The sequence below is a fragment of the Arvicanthis niloticus genome, chromosome 1, assembly GCF_011762505.2.
Source record: "Arvicanthis niloticus isolate mArvNil1 chromosome 1, mArvNil1.pat.X, whole genome shotgun sequence".
Classification (NCBI taxonomy): Eukaryota; Metazoa; Chordata; class Mammalia; order Rodentia; family Muridae; genus Arvicanthis; species Arvicanthis niloticus.
The window spans coordinates 115,572,101-115,588,509 of NC_047658.1; the positions used below are offsets into that span (position 1 = coordinate 115,572,101).

Consider the following 16,409-nt stretch of genomic DNA (forward strand, 5'->3'; position numbering starts at 1 on the left):
ATTCTCGGGAGACCTGAGCTCTAGCCAGGCTTGCAGGTGGCCTCCGGGAGGTGAGGTTCATGCTGCTTGCTTCTGAGCTTCCTCAGGCTGCATGAGAGGAGGGGCTGGTCTCTGGCTGGCTCTCACCCTTATCATACCCCATATCCCTGGCCACGTGGCACCTCTGAACCCCGTGCCTGAGGGAAGAAGATTCCTGACCTTAGGACTTGGGGAACTAGAGTGGGTGGGACCCGGGGTACCGCCTGGACTGGGTTCTGTGGCGTAGCCACACCCCACAGTCCCAGGGCCGCAGGGAGGGGGAGCTGTCTCTTTAAGAGCCTCCAGGCTGCTAGGAGCAGATGGCCAGACCGGCCGGGGCCCCTTGTCCTTTGTGTGCCTTCTCACAAAAGAGGGGGCCAGCTGGGGAGGGGGCGGCTGCAGCAGGTGGGAGGGGTGGGACCTTGCCTCTCTCCTGCACCCTTGCAGCTTGAGGATGAAATACATCACTTGAAACCAGCCACTTCTCTGCATCCTGTGGCCCCCACAGTTGTCCCTAAACTCTGATGCCCCTCCTGTGTTATGTCTCACCTCCTCGGCAGGAAGGCTCACTATATCAGGGCTTTCAGACAGCCCTCTTACCTCAAAACTAAATAATAAAACCTCCCTGCCCTGCCCCCACCCTAGAGTAGGATCTTCCTTTGGTGTGGGTGGGTGGGGGTAGGGGCTGGCTCCTGGGATAAGTATTGGGTCCCAGTGTGTGGGAGACGTGTCTGTGAGACCCAAGGGAAGCCCGTGGCTTGGGATTCTCGCTAGGCCTTGTGCTAGGGCACCTGGGGTAGCCCTGGATGAAGGAAACCAGAACTAAGCTTGATGCTTGAGGCCTGGGGTGGATAGAGTCTTAGCCCAGAATCCTAGGTGTATGGAAGGAAGCAAGTGGAGGATGGGGGGACCCAATGGAAGCCTAGACTAATGGGTACCAGAAGCAAGAAAGACGCCATCATAGAAGAGTGTGGTGTGCACAATGGTTGCTAGCTAGGCAAAGAGATAGAAATAGGAGCACCTCACTCACTACGCGGTACAGGTGTTGGGGACAGGTCTGGCTCCCTGCCACTCATTTCTAGGGGCTACTGGAAGTCGCTTTGCCTCTTGGAACAGACCCCTTCAGCTCAGATTGCCTCTGGTTCATTTCTTCTTTCTTTGTCCCAGATCTCCCCACCCTGGGGCTTGGTGCCCAGCTCATGTTTTAAGAGGAGGAAAAAGGCCCCATAACCCTGGCCCAAGGTGCGGCGGGCGGGCAACGTGGCCGCTGACTGGGTGGCCCTATGTGGCCGGACAGTGCTGAAGTCGGGCGGGGTCGTGTCTGACTCTGCCGGCCGCAAGCAAGGAGCCCCCAGGAACAGGATGCCCCAGCCAGGTCGTGGCCTGACCACAGGACCCGGGCCGGTCGGCCACAGCCAGTGGGTGGGGGCAGGGATCCCCGGTTGGGGCCAGGGCTGCTTCTAAATTTAGGAATCTGATTACAGAGTGGCCAAGGAAGGGAAGGGAGAGGAGGGTGCGAGTGCAGGCTCGGCTCGATCTGGGCATAGCGGGTGTGCCCGAGTAGAGGCGTGTCCAGGAGTCCGGGCTCCCCGTGGGAGGGACGGCGGGCGGGGGCTTCGGCCTGTGTGAGCTGCAGCACGTGCCCCAGGCGGCGGGGACGGGCACAGGCGCAGCTCACAGGCTTCGAGCTGCTGCCGGTGAGTGCGCTGGCTCTTTGTGTGCCTGGCAGGGTGGCTGGGTCTGGCTTTGAAAGTCTCTGCCCACCCCCTCCCCCAACTCCGTCTGTGCCTCCCAACCCGCTTCCCTGTCTGTCACTCTGCCTGTGCCTGTGGGGGGGGAGGGGGATGCTGCTTCCAGCTGGGGTGACAGTGAACCCAGTGGGGAACTCGCCCCTTTCAACCCAGAACTTGCCCTATACCTTTCATGCCCATTCTTCAGTCTTTGATACTACTGTTTTGGGGTGCAGACTGCAGCAGTTGAAAGACACTAGGGTGACCCCTGGGGACCCACAGACCCAGCAGAAGTCAGATTCTAGCCCAGTAGCTCTTGGAGAAATTCATCTTGTGCCTGTCCGGCCTCCCATCCGCTTTGGCCCCCAAGGGCGCATGAAGGGGGGGTCCCCCTGCAGAAGGGGGGGCAGGGAGTTTCTTGGCAGGAAGGGAAATGGAAGGAAAAGCTGGGCTCCACCCGGGCGGTAGGACAGGCGGCCTCTGGGCCCCCGGGGCAAGCCACAGTAACCAGAGCCCACTAGTGTGTGGAACCGGTGTGCTTGTGGGTGGGGCTGACCCCGGGCTTCTCCTGGGGGGCACTGGGGTCTATCCACGGGGGCCAAGTCTGAGAACTCAGACACCAGGGGTGCTCCCTGGGGGGGGTACGCGCGCCCCATTCCGGTCCTGACCCCACCCCCTGGAGGTCTAGCCCCGGCCCCAGGCCCCGCCCCCCCGGGCCCTCCCTCCCACCCCAGGGCCAGATGTTCAGCTGGCGGAGGCATCGGCTGGGGGAGGGGTGCTGAGGCCGCAGCCGGCACTACTTCCCTGCCAGCAGCTTCATTGTGTGCGCGAGGAGCGAGCGGCGGCGGAGAGCGGGCGAGCGAGCGAGCGGCGGTAGCGCGAGCGCGGCGGGGCGAGCGAGCGAGCGCGCCGGGGAGGGTGCGAGGCGGCGCCCGCGGCGGCGCTCCGCCCGCCTCCCGGCAACTCTGCTCCAGCGCCGCACGCCGTGCGCGCCGTCCTGCCGCCGGAGCTCCTGCCGACTGGCGTGGTTGTCGTGGGGTCGGGTCGGGCAGGGTTGCCTCCGTTGGGGACCCCGGCATCCTCAGCACAGCCGAGGGGCGCGGAGTCAGCTGCGGCGGCCACTGCGCGGCATCCCTTGCCGGCCAAACAGCGTGGGCAGGCGCGCGACGCGGCTCCGGGGCTCCCCGAGGGCAGCGCGCCCCGACTCTCCCCGGGGGAGAACCAACCCCGAGGGGCGCACGGAGCGAGCGTGCCCCCGGCCGCGCCGTCCTCCCCGTACCCCCCACTTCTTCACAAACTTTTCTGCCGTCCTCGCCCGTGGGGGTCGCAGTGAGCGTTAGGGCTGCCCTCCGGGGCCCCGACCTCCCGGACCCTAGCCACGCTGACCTCCTGCCTCTCGTAGCCTCAGTGGCGACCCCTCCAGGCCGGGCGGGGCGCAGCACTCGAGGCAAGCGCGGCAAGCTCCTGCGCTCTCCAAAGGATCCCGTGCCCCCCGGGGCAGCCGGGTAGGGTAATGCCCTCTGTAATGGAGAAGCCCAGTCCGGGCTCCGGGATCTTGTCCCGAAGTCGGGCCAAGACGGCACCCAACGGCGGACAGCCGCACTCGGAGGATGACAGCAGCGAGGAGGAACACTCTCATGGTGAGCCCGGTGGCCTAGGGTTAAAGGCGCGCTGGTCTGGGGAGGGGACTCGGAAGGTGGGGAGGGGGAGAGTTGCGAACCACAGATGGTTTCTGCCGCTCCTGGATTGCAGCCTCAGCCTTCTCGTGCCTAGTGTTGCCAGCACGGGAAATCTACAGGCTGGGCCCTTGACCACCCACCTCCCCTCTGCCCTCAGTCACTGAGGGAGCTTAGAATGCCTCACTTGGGTGGATTGGGTCATCATACCTTGCAACCTTGCAGGGGACTGAGGTCTGATTGGACCAGGGGCTGGAAAGACACCTCCATGCGGAGCTGTGGAGCTCATGTGGTGGGGAGGAGCCCCGAGCTCCCTGCAAGGCTGTGGTCCAGATCTAGGGGCAGCCCTCCAAGCTCCTACCCCCAGCCAGAACAAAGCACTTTGCTCTGGCCTGGGCTTTAAAAGTGTCCTCTTAACCTCCCCTGCCCCCTATGGCCATGACTAGGCAGGGTCTGTCTCTCCTAGTCCCCTCTGTCTCGGAGGGTAGCTGGGGGGACTATCAAGGAAAAGTGAGTCTCCTGGATGGTAGGGTCCCTGAGTGGTCAGGAAGGAGAACTCCAGATCAGCTACCTCCCTACCTCACTATATCCTCCCCCCACTTCCCTGGAGTCTTGACTGCCTCCCCTGGCTCCACAGACAGCATGATCCGAGTTGGAACCAATTACCAAGCAGTAATTCCGGAGTGCAAGCCTGGTGAGTGGCAGGACAGACATGGAGGGAGGGAGGGAGGGAGGGAGGGGTGGAGGCTGATGGCTTGGCCTGCAGCCCCACCTGGGAACTCTTGGCTGGCTCTTGCTTGAGGGACAGGCGGTGGGCGGGGTGGGTGGCCCCGTGGCACTGTTACTTTTCCTGCTCTGCCTTCCTGTCTGGGTCTCAGCTCCTCCTTCCCTTCTGGGCCTCACCTCCCAGCTTGACTGTGTTGCTCAGTGGTCTCCTGTTTCTGTAAGTGCCACCAGGCTAATTCTGCCCTTCCTTTCAGAGAGCCCTGCGCGCTATAGCAACAAGGAGCTGAAGGGGATGCTGGTGTGGTCACCCAACCACTGTGTATCAGATGCCAAACGTGAGTGGCGTGGCCTCAGGTCAGGGTCAGGCTCAGTCTTGGGAACAGGGTTTTAGCTCCTGTCCTCCTAAGGCCAACTCTTCCTTGGAAGTGTGCTGTTAGTCCCACTTACATGGAAGTCTGGTTCCATTGCCATAGCCTAGGAGCTAGAGACCAACCTGGGCAGTACAAAGCAGGCTGTAGGCTGACGAGTGGTCTTTACTGTGGGGCTTCCCTGTGACCCTCCTCTTCCCCCCCGCAGTTGACAAGTACATTGCAATGGCCAAGGAGAAGCATGGCTACAACATCGAGCAGGTGGGCTGGGGTGCCGAGGGATGGGAGCGGGACCCACCCAACGGGCGGTGCGGTGCTGCTGTGGCAGAACCCGAGCTGCGACTGTCCTCCGTCAGGCACTTGGCATGCTTCTGTGGCATAAACATGACGTGGAGAAATCCCTGGCTGATCTAGCCAACTTCACTCCCTTCCCTGATGAGTGGACGGTCGAGGACAAGGTGCTGTTTGAACAGGCCTTTGGATTCCATGGCAAGTGCTTCCAGCGGATCCAGCAGATGGTAAGCCTGTGCTGGTGACCCTTTGAGTACTCCTCAACCCTTGAGTCGCAAGCAGCTTCCCTGGGGCCAGAGTCTCAGGTGGACTCCTGTTTCTGGCCTTGCCTCCCCAGCTACCTGACAAGCTGATTCCCAGCCTGGTGAAGTATTACTACTCTTGGAAGAAGACCCGAAGTCGAACTAGTGTGATGGACAGGCAGGCCAGGCGGCTGGGTGGCCGCAAGGACAAAGAAGACAGGTGGGGGTGGGGGTTGCTGGTAGGGGGCAGGGGCCTGACAGTGTCCTGGGTTGGGCCTTCCCTCATTTTCTGCTTGGCTCTGTGTCGGCAGTGATGAGCTAGAAGAGGGCCGAGGAGCTGTGAGTGAGGGAGAACCAGACCCTGGAGACCCCAAGCGAGAGGTGAGGTCCCCGGCTGCTCTGCCCTGCCCATCCTTGGCTTGTCCTTGGACTCCACACGATATTATTTCCCTTCAGCCTCTGCCATCCAGACCTCTGAATGCGCGGCCTGGTCCTGGGAAGAAGGAGGTCCAGGTATCTCAGTACCGCCACCACCCACTTCGAACTCGGAGACGTCCGCCCAAGGGCATGTACCTGAGTCCTGAAGGCCTCACTGCAGTATCAGGAAGCCCAGACCTTGCTAACCTCACACTCCGAGGTCTCGACTCACAGCTCATCTCTCTTAAGCGCCAGGTGGGGCCCCAAAGAAAGGGAGCCATGTAGAGGGGTCACTGGTTCCTTTGCTGGGGCAGCTTGTGGATAGGGGAAAGGTGCAGAGCCAAGCCTGGCTCTGTCCACTGTCAGGGACTTAGGATAATGTGACATTCTTTTCTGCTTTGTGTGTGGGTGGGGCGTGGGGGGCACATGTGCCACAGAGCTCACTCATGTGGTTCTCTCTCTACCTTTACGTGAGTTCTGGGGATTAAATGAAAATCTTCAGGTTTTTTGGCAAGCACTTTTATCTGCCTGTCTGGCCAGCTCCCTGAGCTTTTCTTGGAGTGAGAACAGGGATTCATATATCCCAGGCTAGACTCAGATTTGTGCTGTAATAGAAGATAACCTTGAGTTCCTGACTTTTACTTCTACCCTCCAAGTGCTGGTATTCTGGGGATCGTGTATACTGCCAGTGACTCTTTGGCGGCATTAAACATAGAAGGCTATCCTTGGCTACATAGTGAACTGTCCCCATCCCCCGCCCCAGACAGGGTTTCTCTGTGTAGCCCTGGCTGTCCTGGAACTCACTCTGTAGACCAGGCTGGCCTTGAACTCAGAATTCCGCCTGCCTCTGCCTCCCAAGTGCTGGGACTAAAGGCGTGCGCCACCACTGCCTGGTTTCCATAGTGAACTTGAGGCTGTCTGTGGATACAGTGCTATCTGGGAATACATTTCCTCATTTTATAATTACATGCCATGGTGTGGAGGTCAGGTGATTTGTGGGAGTTGGCTTTCTCTTTCTACTAGGTAGGTACTGGGCATCAAACTCAGATCAGAATTAGTAGCAAGAAAGGGTGTGCCAGATGTATGCACGCACGCACGCACATATGATACGTGTACAGCACGCACGCATATATGATACGTGTACAGCACGCACGCATATATGATACGTGTACAGCACGCACGCATATATGATACGTGTACAGCACGCACGCATATATGATACGTGTACAGCACGCACGCATATATGATACGTGTACAGCACGCACGCATATATGATACGTGTACAGCACGCACGCATATATGATACGTGTACAGCACGCACGCATATATGATACGTGTACAGCACGCACGCATATATGATACGTGTACAGCACGCACGCATATATGATACGTGTACAGCACGCACGCATATATGATACGTGTACAGCACGCACGCATATATGATACGTGTACAGCACGCACGCATATATGATACGTGTACAGCACGCACGCATATATGATACGTGTACAGCACGCACGCATATATGATACGTGTACAGCACGCATATATGATACGTGTACAGCACGCACGCATATATGATACGTGTACAGCACGCACGCATATATGATATGTGTACAGCACGTATGCCATGGTGCCCATGTGGTTCTTTCTTTCTACCTTTATGTAAGTTGTTCTGAGGATCAAACTCGAGTCTTTGGACTTTGTGGCAAGCACTTTTACCTGCTTACCTGTCTCGTCCCTCTGCCTTCTGCAAGCCCCAAGCAAGATCTGGTCTCAAATAGAGAGCGGGGCACCGTGTAAGCATTTGTAATCCCAGTACTTGGGAGGCAGAGGCAGAATTAGGAGTTCAAGGCCAGTCTCCGTTCTATATCAAGTTTCAGGCCAGTGGGTCCTTCCAAAAAAAAAGCCCAAAAGACAAAAAAACCAACCAAACAAAAAAACAAAACCGCTACCATGGCTGAATTACCAGTCCCAAGGGTTGTGAGGGAGGAGTAGGTAGGGGGCAGTAGAATGGTGGGAGGACTTGGGTGAGTTGGGCATTGCTGGCCTTCATGGGATGCAGAGATTCATGCCCCTCTTTCCTTTTTGGCCTTGTAGGTTCAGAGCATGAAGCAGACCAACAGTAGCCTCCGCCAAGCACTGGAGGGTGGCATTGACCCTCTTCGCCCCCCTGAGGTAAGGCTGTTCTGTTCACTTGGTACAAAAGGGGCTTTTCCCCAGAGACAGGACAGGAATGGGGAGGGCAATTGCCTAGGAAGCATACATTCTTTTTTCCAAAACACCCTTTCACATTTATTAGCTTGGGTGTAGTAGGGTCTGATGGGGTAAGATTTGGGTGTAGTGGGGTCAGTTGGGTTGAGGTGCCAACAGGAGCCATAGTATGTATGTGGGGGTCAGAGAATAACTTGGAGGAGTTAGTTCTATGTTGTGGATCCTGGGGATCAAACTTAGCAAGCTTTGTGGCCGAAGCCTTTATCTGCTGAGACATTTTTCATGTGTATGAGTGTTTGTCTACATCTTTGTAAGTGTACCACATGTATACTTGCTGCCCATGGAGGCCAGAAGAGGGCACCAGATACCCTAGGTTTTAGATGGTTGTGAAGCTGTTGGTTTGGGTAACCACAGTGCTCATTCATACCTGCTGGGCCATCTCTCTGTCTCTTCCCTCCCTTTGCATATTTTTAGTTTAATGGTTATTTATTTATATTCCTTGCTTTTCAGGCCAATACCAAGTTCAACTCTCGCTGGACCACAGATGAGCAACTTCTGGCTGTACAAGGTAGGTCAGGTCATGGCAAGTACCAAGAGCCTGAGACCCTTTACCTTTCTAGGAGCTGAAGGTGGAGGGGAAGTAAACGGTTCTGAGGGACATTTACAGTCTGCTGCTCTTTTTGACCTTTGCAGCGATTCGTAGATATGGCAAAGACTTTGGGGCTATTGCAGAGGTGATTGGGAACAAGACTCTGACCCAAGTGAAGACCTTCTTTGTGAGCTACCGTCGCCGCTTCAACCTGGAAGAGGTGCTGCAGGAATGGGAGGCTGAGCAGGATGGGGCCCCCGCAGCTCCAGTCCCCATGGAAGAGGCCAGGCGAGGGGCTCCTGTACCAGCCACAGCCCTAGAAGAAGATGATGAGGTGAGAGGCAGGGGGTTAGTCTCCAGGGAGGAGAGGCGAGTCTCTAAGGATGTTGAGTGTGTGCAGGAGCAGTCTCCTCACCCTTTTCTCTCCCCTCAGGTCCAGATTACATCTGTCTCAACATCAGTACCCCGATCAGTACCCCCTGCACCGCCCCCACCTCCACCGCCCACCTCGCTTTCCCAGCCACCTCCACTGCTGAGGCCACCTCTGCCCACAGCCCCCACATTGCTCCGCCAGCCACCTCCCCTGCAGCAGGGCCGCTTCCTGCAGCCCCGGCTGGCCCCCAACCAGCCCCCACCACCTCTCATCCGCCCTGCCCTGGCTGCCTCCCGCCACAGTGCCCGCCCTGGTCCTCAGCCTCCACCTACCCTGGTTGGAGCCCCCTTGGAGCCCCCTGCACCCTCACTTTGAGCTCTGAATCCTCCACTGCCCAGAGGCTCCTGAACCCCTTGGCTGGATATCTCTGGCAGCACTAAGGATGGAAGGGACTAGGGCTCTTGCCAGGTCTTTCAAATACCCAGAGCTGCCAGTTGGCACAGCTTGGACCTGTGGGTTCTGCATGTGTTCCTGGCAGCTGAGCTTGTAAACCCCCAGCCAGGGGCTTGATCTCAGGGCCTGCAGGGACTCTTGCTTCCTGGCTGTGACTGGAATGGCTGCCTCCTTGCCTGCCTGCCTGCCTGCCTAGGGCTTGGCCTCTGGGCCTACCCTTTGTGTGGGGGTAGTGACTTTAGCCTGGGGGATAGGGGAGAGGACAGTTGGTACATTAGCTGGCCTCATTCACCTTTCCTTCCTTTTAGCAATAAGTCAGGTGCAGTGGAAGGGGATTGGGGTGGGGATGGCAGAAGCCTGGTGGGAACAATGTTGGGAAGTTGTGAAGAGGCCCACTTTGTCCACCCCAGAAGCTTGGAGAAAGAAGGGTTGGGGACTTACACAGACATGGGTTTATTTTTCAACGTTTTTAAAAAAGAAATAAATGCAACCTTAAATGTATGAGTCTTTCATGTGTGTTGTGGGTGGGAGGCAGCTGGCCACCCAGCATTGGCCTTCACCAGGACCTAGACAGTAACCAATTCTCTTCTGCCAGGCAGGAAGGCTAGGCCACATCTTGCCCAGGGGTGGGGGGTGGAGACTGGGTCCCCGCCCAGCAGGGAGAAGGAACAGGAGGCAGCAGCTCAGATTCCAAACATTCTCTTTATTACGTGTTTGATCCAGAGGAGAAACTAAGTGCAGGGTGGGGGAAGAGGGGGCTAGGCAGGAAGGGGCCACCTTGCCTGGGTGTCCTGGCCCCCACCCCTTATCTTGGGGGCCAAGCCATGCCCTCCTGGCCCCCTTGGAGCACCCGGGCTGTTCCACAGGGCAAGAGGGAGAGGAGGAGCCCTTGGTCTGAGCCATAGCCAGTGGAGCATGGGGCTGGAGGGTTGAGGTTGGCAAGGTTTAATTCCTGGAACCCAAGACTCAACATGTTGCTGAGCCTGGCCTGGCCTGGGAGCCAGGGTGATGGACAGGGCAGGGAGTGACAGGACAACAATTGGGGCCAAGAGTGGAGTCATCATAAATCCAAAAAAAAAAAAAAAAAAAAAAAAAAAAAAATCAAAACAAAAAACAACCCAATAATAATAATAAAAAATAACCCATCACAAAAAAAAAATGTACAACTCAGGTGAGAGCAGGGGGCAGCCTCTGTAGGACTGACTCCCCCCAATTTCTCAAGGACTGAAACAGCAGAGAAATAAATTAAGGGATGCAGTGGCCACCACCAGCCAAGCGCCTACAGTCACCCATTCACACACTGGCCTCGGAGGTGAGCAAGCAGGAGTTACTTTGCCCCACCCTGTGGAGAAGAGGCTCCTGGCCCTGCCGCCCAATCCAGCCTTCCGCCAGGCAGCCATGGAGGCCCTGGACAGTCTCCTGAGAGGAGGGGCGGCAATGCCAGGAAGAAAAGGCAAGGCTGAGAGATGAGAACGGTGCCCAGATTAATGCCAAGGAAGGGGAAGCAGTAGGGGGATGGTGAGGGGCTGTGCTTTCAGACAAAGACTCCCAGAACGGAGAAGCTTGTGTCCTTGTTCCCAAGCGGCCCCCTGGGGGCTGAGAGCCCATGGCCCATTCCCCTCCCCTCTACCAGTACTGGGGTCAGCCCCGCCTTCCACCTGGAGAGGTGGAGAAGATGGCACAGACTTCTGAGAAGGGGAACGAACATCCCCACAGCAGCTCATGGAAGGAAATGCCCAGCTCTGAGGAAGGAGGGCAGAGGGTATGGTATGGAGGGAGGGAGCCAGGGTCCCACCACCCACCCTCTCCAGGGCTGTGCAGTACCCCCACTGGGCCCCAGTGTAAAGGCCTGTAGCCCAAGGGCCTGGGGGCAGGGGAAGGCCACCTCTGGTGGGTCGCTTGGAGGGGAAAGAAGTGGGGAGAGGGGAGAAGCCCAAAGTGGGCCTGGCGGAGGGCCTGCCAGGGAACTCCACCACTCTTGCCTGAGAGTGTTCCAGCCCTGAGCCACCCTCCCAGGAACCCCACAGATCCAGTCTTGACTGTCCCAATGGGGCAGGGAGGAAAGGTGGCCGCTGGGATTTTTTTTTTTCTTTTTTTTCTTTTTGGTAATAAAAATTTTCTTGGTTTAGGCGAAATACTCTGTGCAACCGCAGTACCGAGGGGGAGCCCTGCCCCCCCAACCCCCTCCCCTTCCTTTGCCTCCTGTAGGGGGAGAGGGGGAGAGAGGGACTTCTGGGCGGGATGAATGTGGGAGGGGGAAGAACCACTTCCCATCCCCCACAAACATGGAAGAAAAAACTGAGAAGGGCCTGGAAGGGGACAAGTGCCAGCAGGGGAGACACACCAATTCATCCTGCAGTTTCTCCCGGGGGATGCAGGTTTGGCCCAAGCAGCCAAGTCCACTGGTGGGCCTCTGCTGCCCCTCCTGACAGCCTGTTAAAGCTTCAGCTCATTGGCTATTTTGGAGGCAATGTTTTTGAAGGCCATGGAAGTGCCCGATATCCGCTTAAACCGAACACCGTTGAGAGACAGCCGGGGCAGTTTGCACACCTCCATCTCCCACTGCACAAAGTTCTCGTGGCCTGGTGTGCCGTGCACACACAGCAGCATGTAGCGCTCGTGCAGCTCGCTTTGGCAGCTGTTGGCGTCCAGCACCTTGCGGATCTCCCGCATCATCTCATTGGGCTCCATAGAGCTCGTGGTCTTCATGCTCCATGTGAAGCGCAGGGAACGGGGCTTGGCCTCCCGAAAGTCTTCCTTTTCCTTGTCAGTGCCTCCACCACCTACCACGTGAGGTCTGTGGAGAGGGGTCGAGGGAGGTGTGAGATGGGGGCTGAGACATCCCACCCATAGGGGAACCACCCTGGCAGACAGACCCTGAGGCCAGAGAGGAAAGCAGGAAAGAGTGCAGCAGCAGCTGGAAGAGGGAGCAGTTAGTCCCTTGTCCTGGAGTGGCACTTGGGACATGGGAGGCCTCTGGCTCTTGTCTCTCAGGATGGAGGGGTGAGTGACAGTTCCATGCTGTTACTGGTTCTTTTCTTTAGGGGATCAGGCAGGAAACAAGTGCAGTGAGCAGCACGGAGCAGACTGTCCTCCATGAGGATGAGGAGGCTGAGCAGCTAGGCCAGCAGGGGTGGGAACCTGAGTGCCCCCTACCTGCCAGGGCTCTGGTCCCATAATGCACCAGTGCCCAAGCAGAACTACTGCAGGTACATGTGGGAAAGGGAGCCCCCAACAAGGAGGCAGGGCAGAAGTGCCAGAGAAAGCCAATGGCAAGAGGAAGAGAGGAGCAGGAGGCTGTGGCAAGCCCGGTGGCCTGGGCAGGACCAGTAGTGCTGGCTCCAGCCCTCTCACCTGAGCGTCTCCACTCGGTCTTTGCTTTCAGGTTCATTCAGGTTCCTCAAAAAACAGAGCGAGGGAGAGTTTAGTCTGGGATCTCTCGCTCCTTCCACCCTGTAGACCCAGGTGAGGTTGGGTCTGGGGACATGCCACCAGTGGGTGGGCAGGACCCAAGCCCAAATGCTACTTGCCAGTCACCTGCAGGCCAATACTGCAGTGCCTCACACTGGCAGCCTGGCTGCCCCTTTCAGACAAGGAACCCCACCAGGGGGCTGTCCCTCCCCACATTCCCAGAGATCTGTGCTGATGGAAGGAGCCCAGCTCTGGGGGAGGAGGGTGTGGCTGTGCAGGCACATGTCCCCAGCACACGGCCCAACCAGTAGCTCCCCTTCCAGCTCCCATCCAGCCTCAAGCTTGCTAGTGGAATGAGGCTGAGAACAGATCTCAGTGCCGATGACTGGGGTGTGAGAATGTGAAGATGGAGGTAAAGGCCGTACTGTCTGTCAGAAGACAGAAAGCCTCTTAAGAGCTTACTGTGTCAAAACTGTGTTGTCAGGCAGACACCTGGGTCTGCTGCCTGTGGCCCAGTGGACAAGGCCACTGTGCTACTGACTCCCCTACTGCTGGCTGCCAGGCTGACTGCTCACACAAAGCAAGGGCTGGGCAGGGCTCTAGGGAGGTGAGAAAGAGGTCTGGCCCTGCTGAGCGGCTTCTCCAGCTCCTGCCAGGAAGATGAGTGCCCAGAGCTGGAATACTGGGGGCTGCAGGGGAGAGGAGGGATGAGAAGAAGGAGAGAGCAGCAGCAGCACATGTAAAAGGAGCAGGAAGACACAAGACACAGATGCCAATGAGCACACTGTGAGCAGGGCCCGGGTGTGCAAAGGAAGGGCTCCGGCTGCTCTCTCCAGGCCCCTGTGGGGCAGCTCCCTGCCAGCCATGCAGCGAGCTGGGGTCGGGTAGGTAGGCAGGGATATCTCAAGATCACATCTGGCCCATTTCTCCCTTAGCTGGGGAGCCAATGCACCTGCCAGGCAAATCCAGAGTTCCCAATCTGGCCCTCAGTCTGCAGCTTAGTACCTGGCGTACCTAGGCCTGCAGAGGACATGGCCAGGCTGAACAAGCCAGGCTCTGTCCCAGGAAGGGAGATGCAGGAGCAGGGTGTGGGCCTCCTGCTGTTCCACCAGGGCCTGGCGGCAGAATGACCCCTGCCTGAGAATATCCAGCTCTTGGCTCTTTGGCAGGCTCAGGCGACATCTGGAGGAAACAGCCCAGAGGAGAGCAGCGTGAGCGCCCGCCCAGATGCTGTGCCAGGGTGGGCTGGGTCAGTTCTACAGCATCCACCAGAAGGGGGTGCTATACTACATCTATGAGGCAAAGGCTTTGGGGGCCTGGAGGAGTCAGACTAGCCAAGGGACCCTAAGGTCCCTGTAGTACCTCCAAAGTCCTGTCATGCCACAGTCCATGGGAGACAGGTCACAGCCCTGAGGTTCAGCAAGCCCAGGACACCCCCGAATGAGATGCCATTCCAGATGCGCCTCAACCCCATGGAGCTTACTTGTAGCGCATGCACACAACAAGGGAAAGGGCCAGAAAGGGAACCCAACATGACCCACACCTGGGTGGGTACAAGGAGACAATCTTAAAGGGAGAGTCCCTGAGGTCTCTTCTCTTCTGAGGACAAGCACCTACAGACCAAGGGAGGCCCCTCTTTCAAAGCCATTTGCTCTGAGGGACCTAAAATGTCCACTCAGGGGAACATGTATTCTAAATTCTGCCAGTGTGAAGGGGCAGGGGGCTGCGGCCCCATCAGAGAAGTCATCATCCCTTTAAGATAGCAGACATAGGTCCACATATACAAGGTCAGCAGAAAGACAGGAAGCATCAGCCAATGGGGGAGTTAGTGATGGAGGCAGGACACAGACAGACAGACAGACAGACACACAGAGCGGGCTCAACGCCTACCTTCTGGCAAACCTGAAAGACAGATTTCTAAAAAAAAAACAAACAAAAAAGACAAAATAAAAAAGGAAATAAAACAAAAAACCAGAAAACAACAACAACAAAAAAAAACAAACAAAAACCCCAACCCCAATCAAACAAACAAACAGAAAACAAAAAAAAACCAACAAGACGGTATGTGGACAGCAGGTGGGAGTGGGCTTTCCAAGGTTCTAGGGTCTCCCCAGTTTTAGAAGAGCCGCTCAGCGAGACTAGAGTCCTGACTTCAGGTCTGTTCGCCCTGCAGCCTCACCCGCGTCTGGGGGCTTGGATGTGTAAAGGGATGAGCAGCAGGGTGAGTAGGTTTGCTCTCAAAGGCCCCACCTGGCTCTCAGCAGTGTAGACTGCAGAGTACAAAGGGAGACAGAGTACCCCAGGAGATCCCATGGCTGATCCCAAGCCTCATCTCTGTGATGAGGGCTCAGGTATGAGAAGCTCATGAAGAGATTCCCCACCTGGGTCTAGGCCAGGAAAGCACTGGAACCCTGGAGCTGCAGGAGGCCACTGCAGCCCTCAGCAGCCAGTTCATTTGTGGGCTTTGCCCTGGGAAGCCCTGGGGCAGAAGAACATAGTTAGAGCCAGACATTATCTACCTGTGGGAGGGCAAACAGGGGAAGGAGGTCAAAGGGGGCAAGAATAGACTAGGAAAATCTTGTCAACCCAGCCTGGCTCATGCCTCATGACTTTGCAGCTGCGTCACCAAATATAAGTTTCCATGGGAACCCAGGAGAGAAGAGGGGGCTTTTATTTTAGCATCTGAGTTCACACTCCCCTAGAGAGGAGGCGGCATCGCCCATCTGCTTGGGGCCATTGAATGAGGGGTGCCTGAGAAGAGCTGGGGAAAGGCCTAGGAGGATGAGTCTAGGTGCCTGAGATGTTGACAACAACCCTATTTTTCAGTCCTGCTGAGGCCCCAATCCCAGCTCTGTTATCCCCAACCCAACCACTATGCAAGTGGGAAGGTCTGCTCCCAGCCCCTCTTACCTGCGGACAAACTTGGAGGTGAACTTGCTGAAGATGCTGCCAGAGGCCCCCCGCCGGCCCTGGCTATGGCCAGAGGGAGAGGCTGGGGTCACACCGTAGGGCAGATTCTGCTGGTCCCGCACCTGTCGGAGCTGCCCAGCGTGGAAGGTGCTTCGACTGGACACACCCCGTGGGAAATTAGTTCGGTCTGGGGCTCCACTACTGCTGCTGATGTTGTGGGCGGAGGGGGAGGCAACAGGGACACGCTGGGGGGCTGTGCTATGGGAAAGAGGTGGGGCAAAGGCACATGTAAGAAACATGGAGCCACCAGTGCTGGGCGCATGGAGGCCCTGTGATGGGGATGGGGAATGCTAGGGCAGGAAGCAGTCATCACAGAGGACACAAACGGAAGGGACTGATTATTGAGGACAGTAGTGAGATGGTCCAGGGAAGGAGGGGAGACAGAAGGACCCATGTATGCAAGCAGTTCAGGCTGATAGAGTTGGCCCTGGACCTACAAGGGGCACAATGAGAACCCCGAGTCTGTCCCTAAGGAAAGCTAAGGAGGTTCAGAACAAAAAACACCTTCCATCTGGAGCTTCTCACAGTTTCCTGCACCCCTGCTGAGGACTGAGGAAAGGCCTTACTATCATATCATCTGTGTCCTAGTTCATGGGTGTAGGAACAGAGTTATTTTCTTGTAGCCAAGATGACAAAAATGAGGCAGGCCCCCCAGGTGAGAAGAAACTGCAGGGCAGGGATGGGACAGGCCAGGGGACAAGTGCATCAGCCACCCCAGCACACTTGCCTGGGCCGAGGCACCTCACAGTTACTCTCCGTGGGGGGCAACCCAGAGGCCTTGTTGGGGTGTACGGAGGCAGACATGGATTTCTGGTGCTGGCGGGGCCGGGCCGCAGAGACTGCGGCAGAAGCAGAAGCCGTGGAGGCCCGGGACCCTGGCATGGTTAGGCTAGGAGACAAAAGCAGCGAAGAGGCCCGGATTAAGGTGAGATA

The 16,409-nt window shown here is 57.3% G+C and overlaps 2 protein-coding genes across 12 annotated transcripts in view; one reads left to right on the forward strand and one right to left on the reverse strand.

Moving 5' to 3' along the window:
* Positions 1–1,638: 1,638 nt before the first annotated feature.
* Rcor2 (REST corepressor 2) lies at positions 1,639–9,159 on the forward strand. 4 transcript variants are annotated; one of them, XM_076916437.1, is made up of 12 exons: positions 1,639–1,715; positions 3,151–3,388; positions 4,035–4,118; positions 4,405–4,485; positions 4,727–4,779; positions 4,875–5,036; positions 5,147–5,271; positions 5,363–5,432; positions 5,508–5,723; positions 7,567–7,644; positions 8,191–8,248; positions 8,374–9,159. In XM_076916437.1, the coding sequence occupies exons 2-12, from the start codon at positions 3,262–3,264 to the stop codon at positions 9,015–9,017; spliced, it is 1,698 nt and encodes a 565-aa protein (XP_076772552.1). In that variant the 5' UTR covers positions 1,639–1,715; positions 3,151–3,261; the 3' UTR covers positions 9,018–9,159. The 4 variants fall into 4 exon arrangements, with proteins under 4 accessions (XP_076772552.1, XP_076772553.1, XP_034340889.1 ...); XM_034484998.3 differs by lacking the exon at positions 1,639–1,715 and having other exon boundaries at positions 2,639–3,388; positions 8,374–8,603; positions 8,703–9,159; XM_034485005.3 differs by lacking the exon at positions 1,639–1,715 and having other exon boundaries at positions 2,643–3,388; positions 4,062–4,118; positions 8,374–8,603; positions 8,703–9,159.
* Positions 9,160–9,778: 619 nt separating this feature from the next.
* Mark2 (microtubule affinity regulating kinase 2) overlaps positions 9,779–16,409 on the reverse strand; it is a 63,287-nt gene continuing 56,656 nt past the window's right edge. For 3 of the 8 annotated variants that reach the window (XM_076916425.1, XM_034484923.2, XM_034484986.2), the window contains exons 15-20: positions 16,204–16,365; positions 15,417–15,674; positions 14,397–14,423; positions 13,521–13,688; positions 12,450–12,494; positions 9,779–11,892 (exon numbers count right to left, since the gene is read on the reverse strand). In XM_076916425.1, coding sequence (XP_076772540.1) covers positions 11,532–11,892; positions 12,450–12,494; positions 13,521–13,688; positions 14,397–14,423; positions 15,417–15,674; positions 16,204–16,365 — 1,021 coding nt within the window. In that variant the 3' untranslated portion in view covers positions 9,779–11,531. The remainder of the gene's footprint in view (positions 11,893–12,449; positions 12,495–13,520; positions 13,689–14,396; positions 14,424–15,416; positions 15,675–16,203; positions 16,366–16,409) is intronic. The other 5 variants (XM_034484928.2, XM_034484938.2, XM_034484968.2 and 2 more) reach the window with 5 other exon arrangements.

What these genes read in the sequence shown, in the direction of transcription:
- Rcor2 (XM_076916437.1), top strand. Translation starts at nt 3,262, where the DNA reads ATGCCCTCTGTAATGGAGAAGCCCAGTCCGGGCTCCGGGATCTTGTCC. An exon ending in CTGTGTATCAGATGCCAAAC is followed by an intron (nt 4,486 to 4,726) that starts GTGAGTGGCGTG and finishes TCCCCCCCGCAG; the next exon opens with TTGACAAGTACATTGCAATG. An exon ending in ATGGCTACAACATCGAGCAG is followed by an intron (nt 4,780 to 4,874) that starts GTGGGCTGGGGT and finishes GTCCTCCGTCAG; the next exon opens with GCACTTGGCATGCTTCTGTG.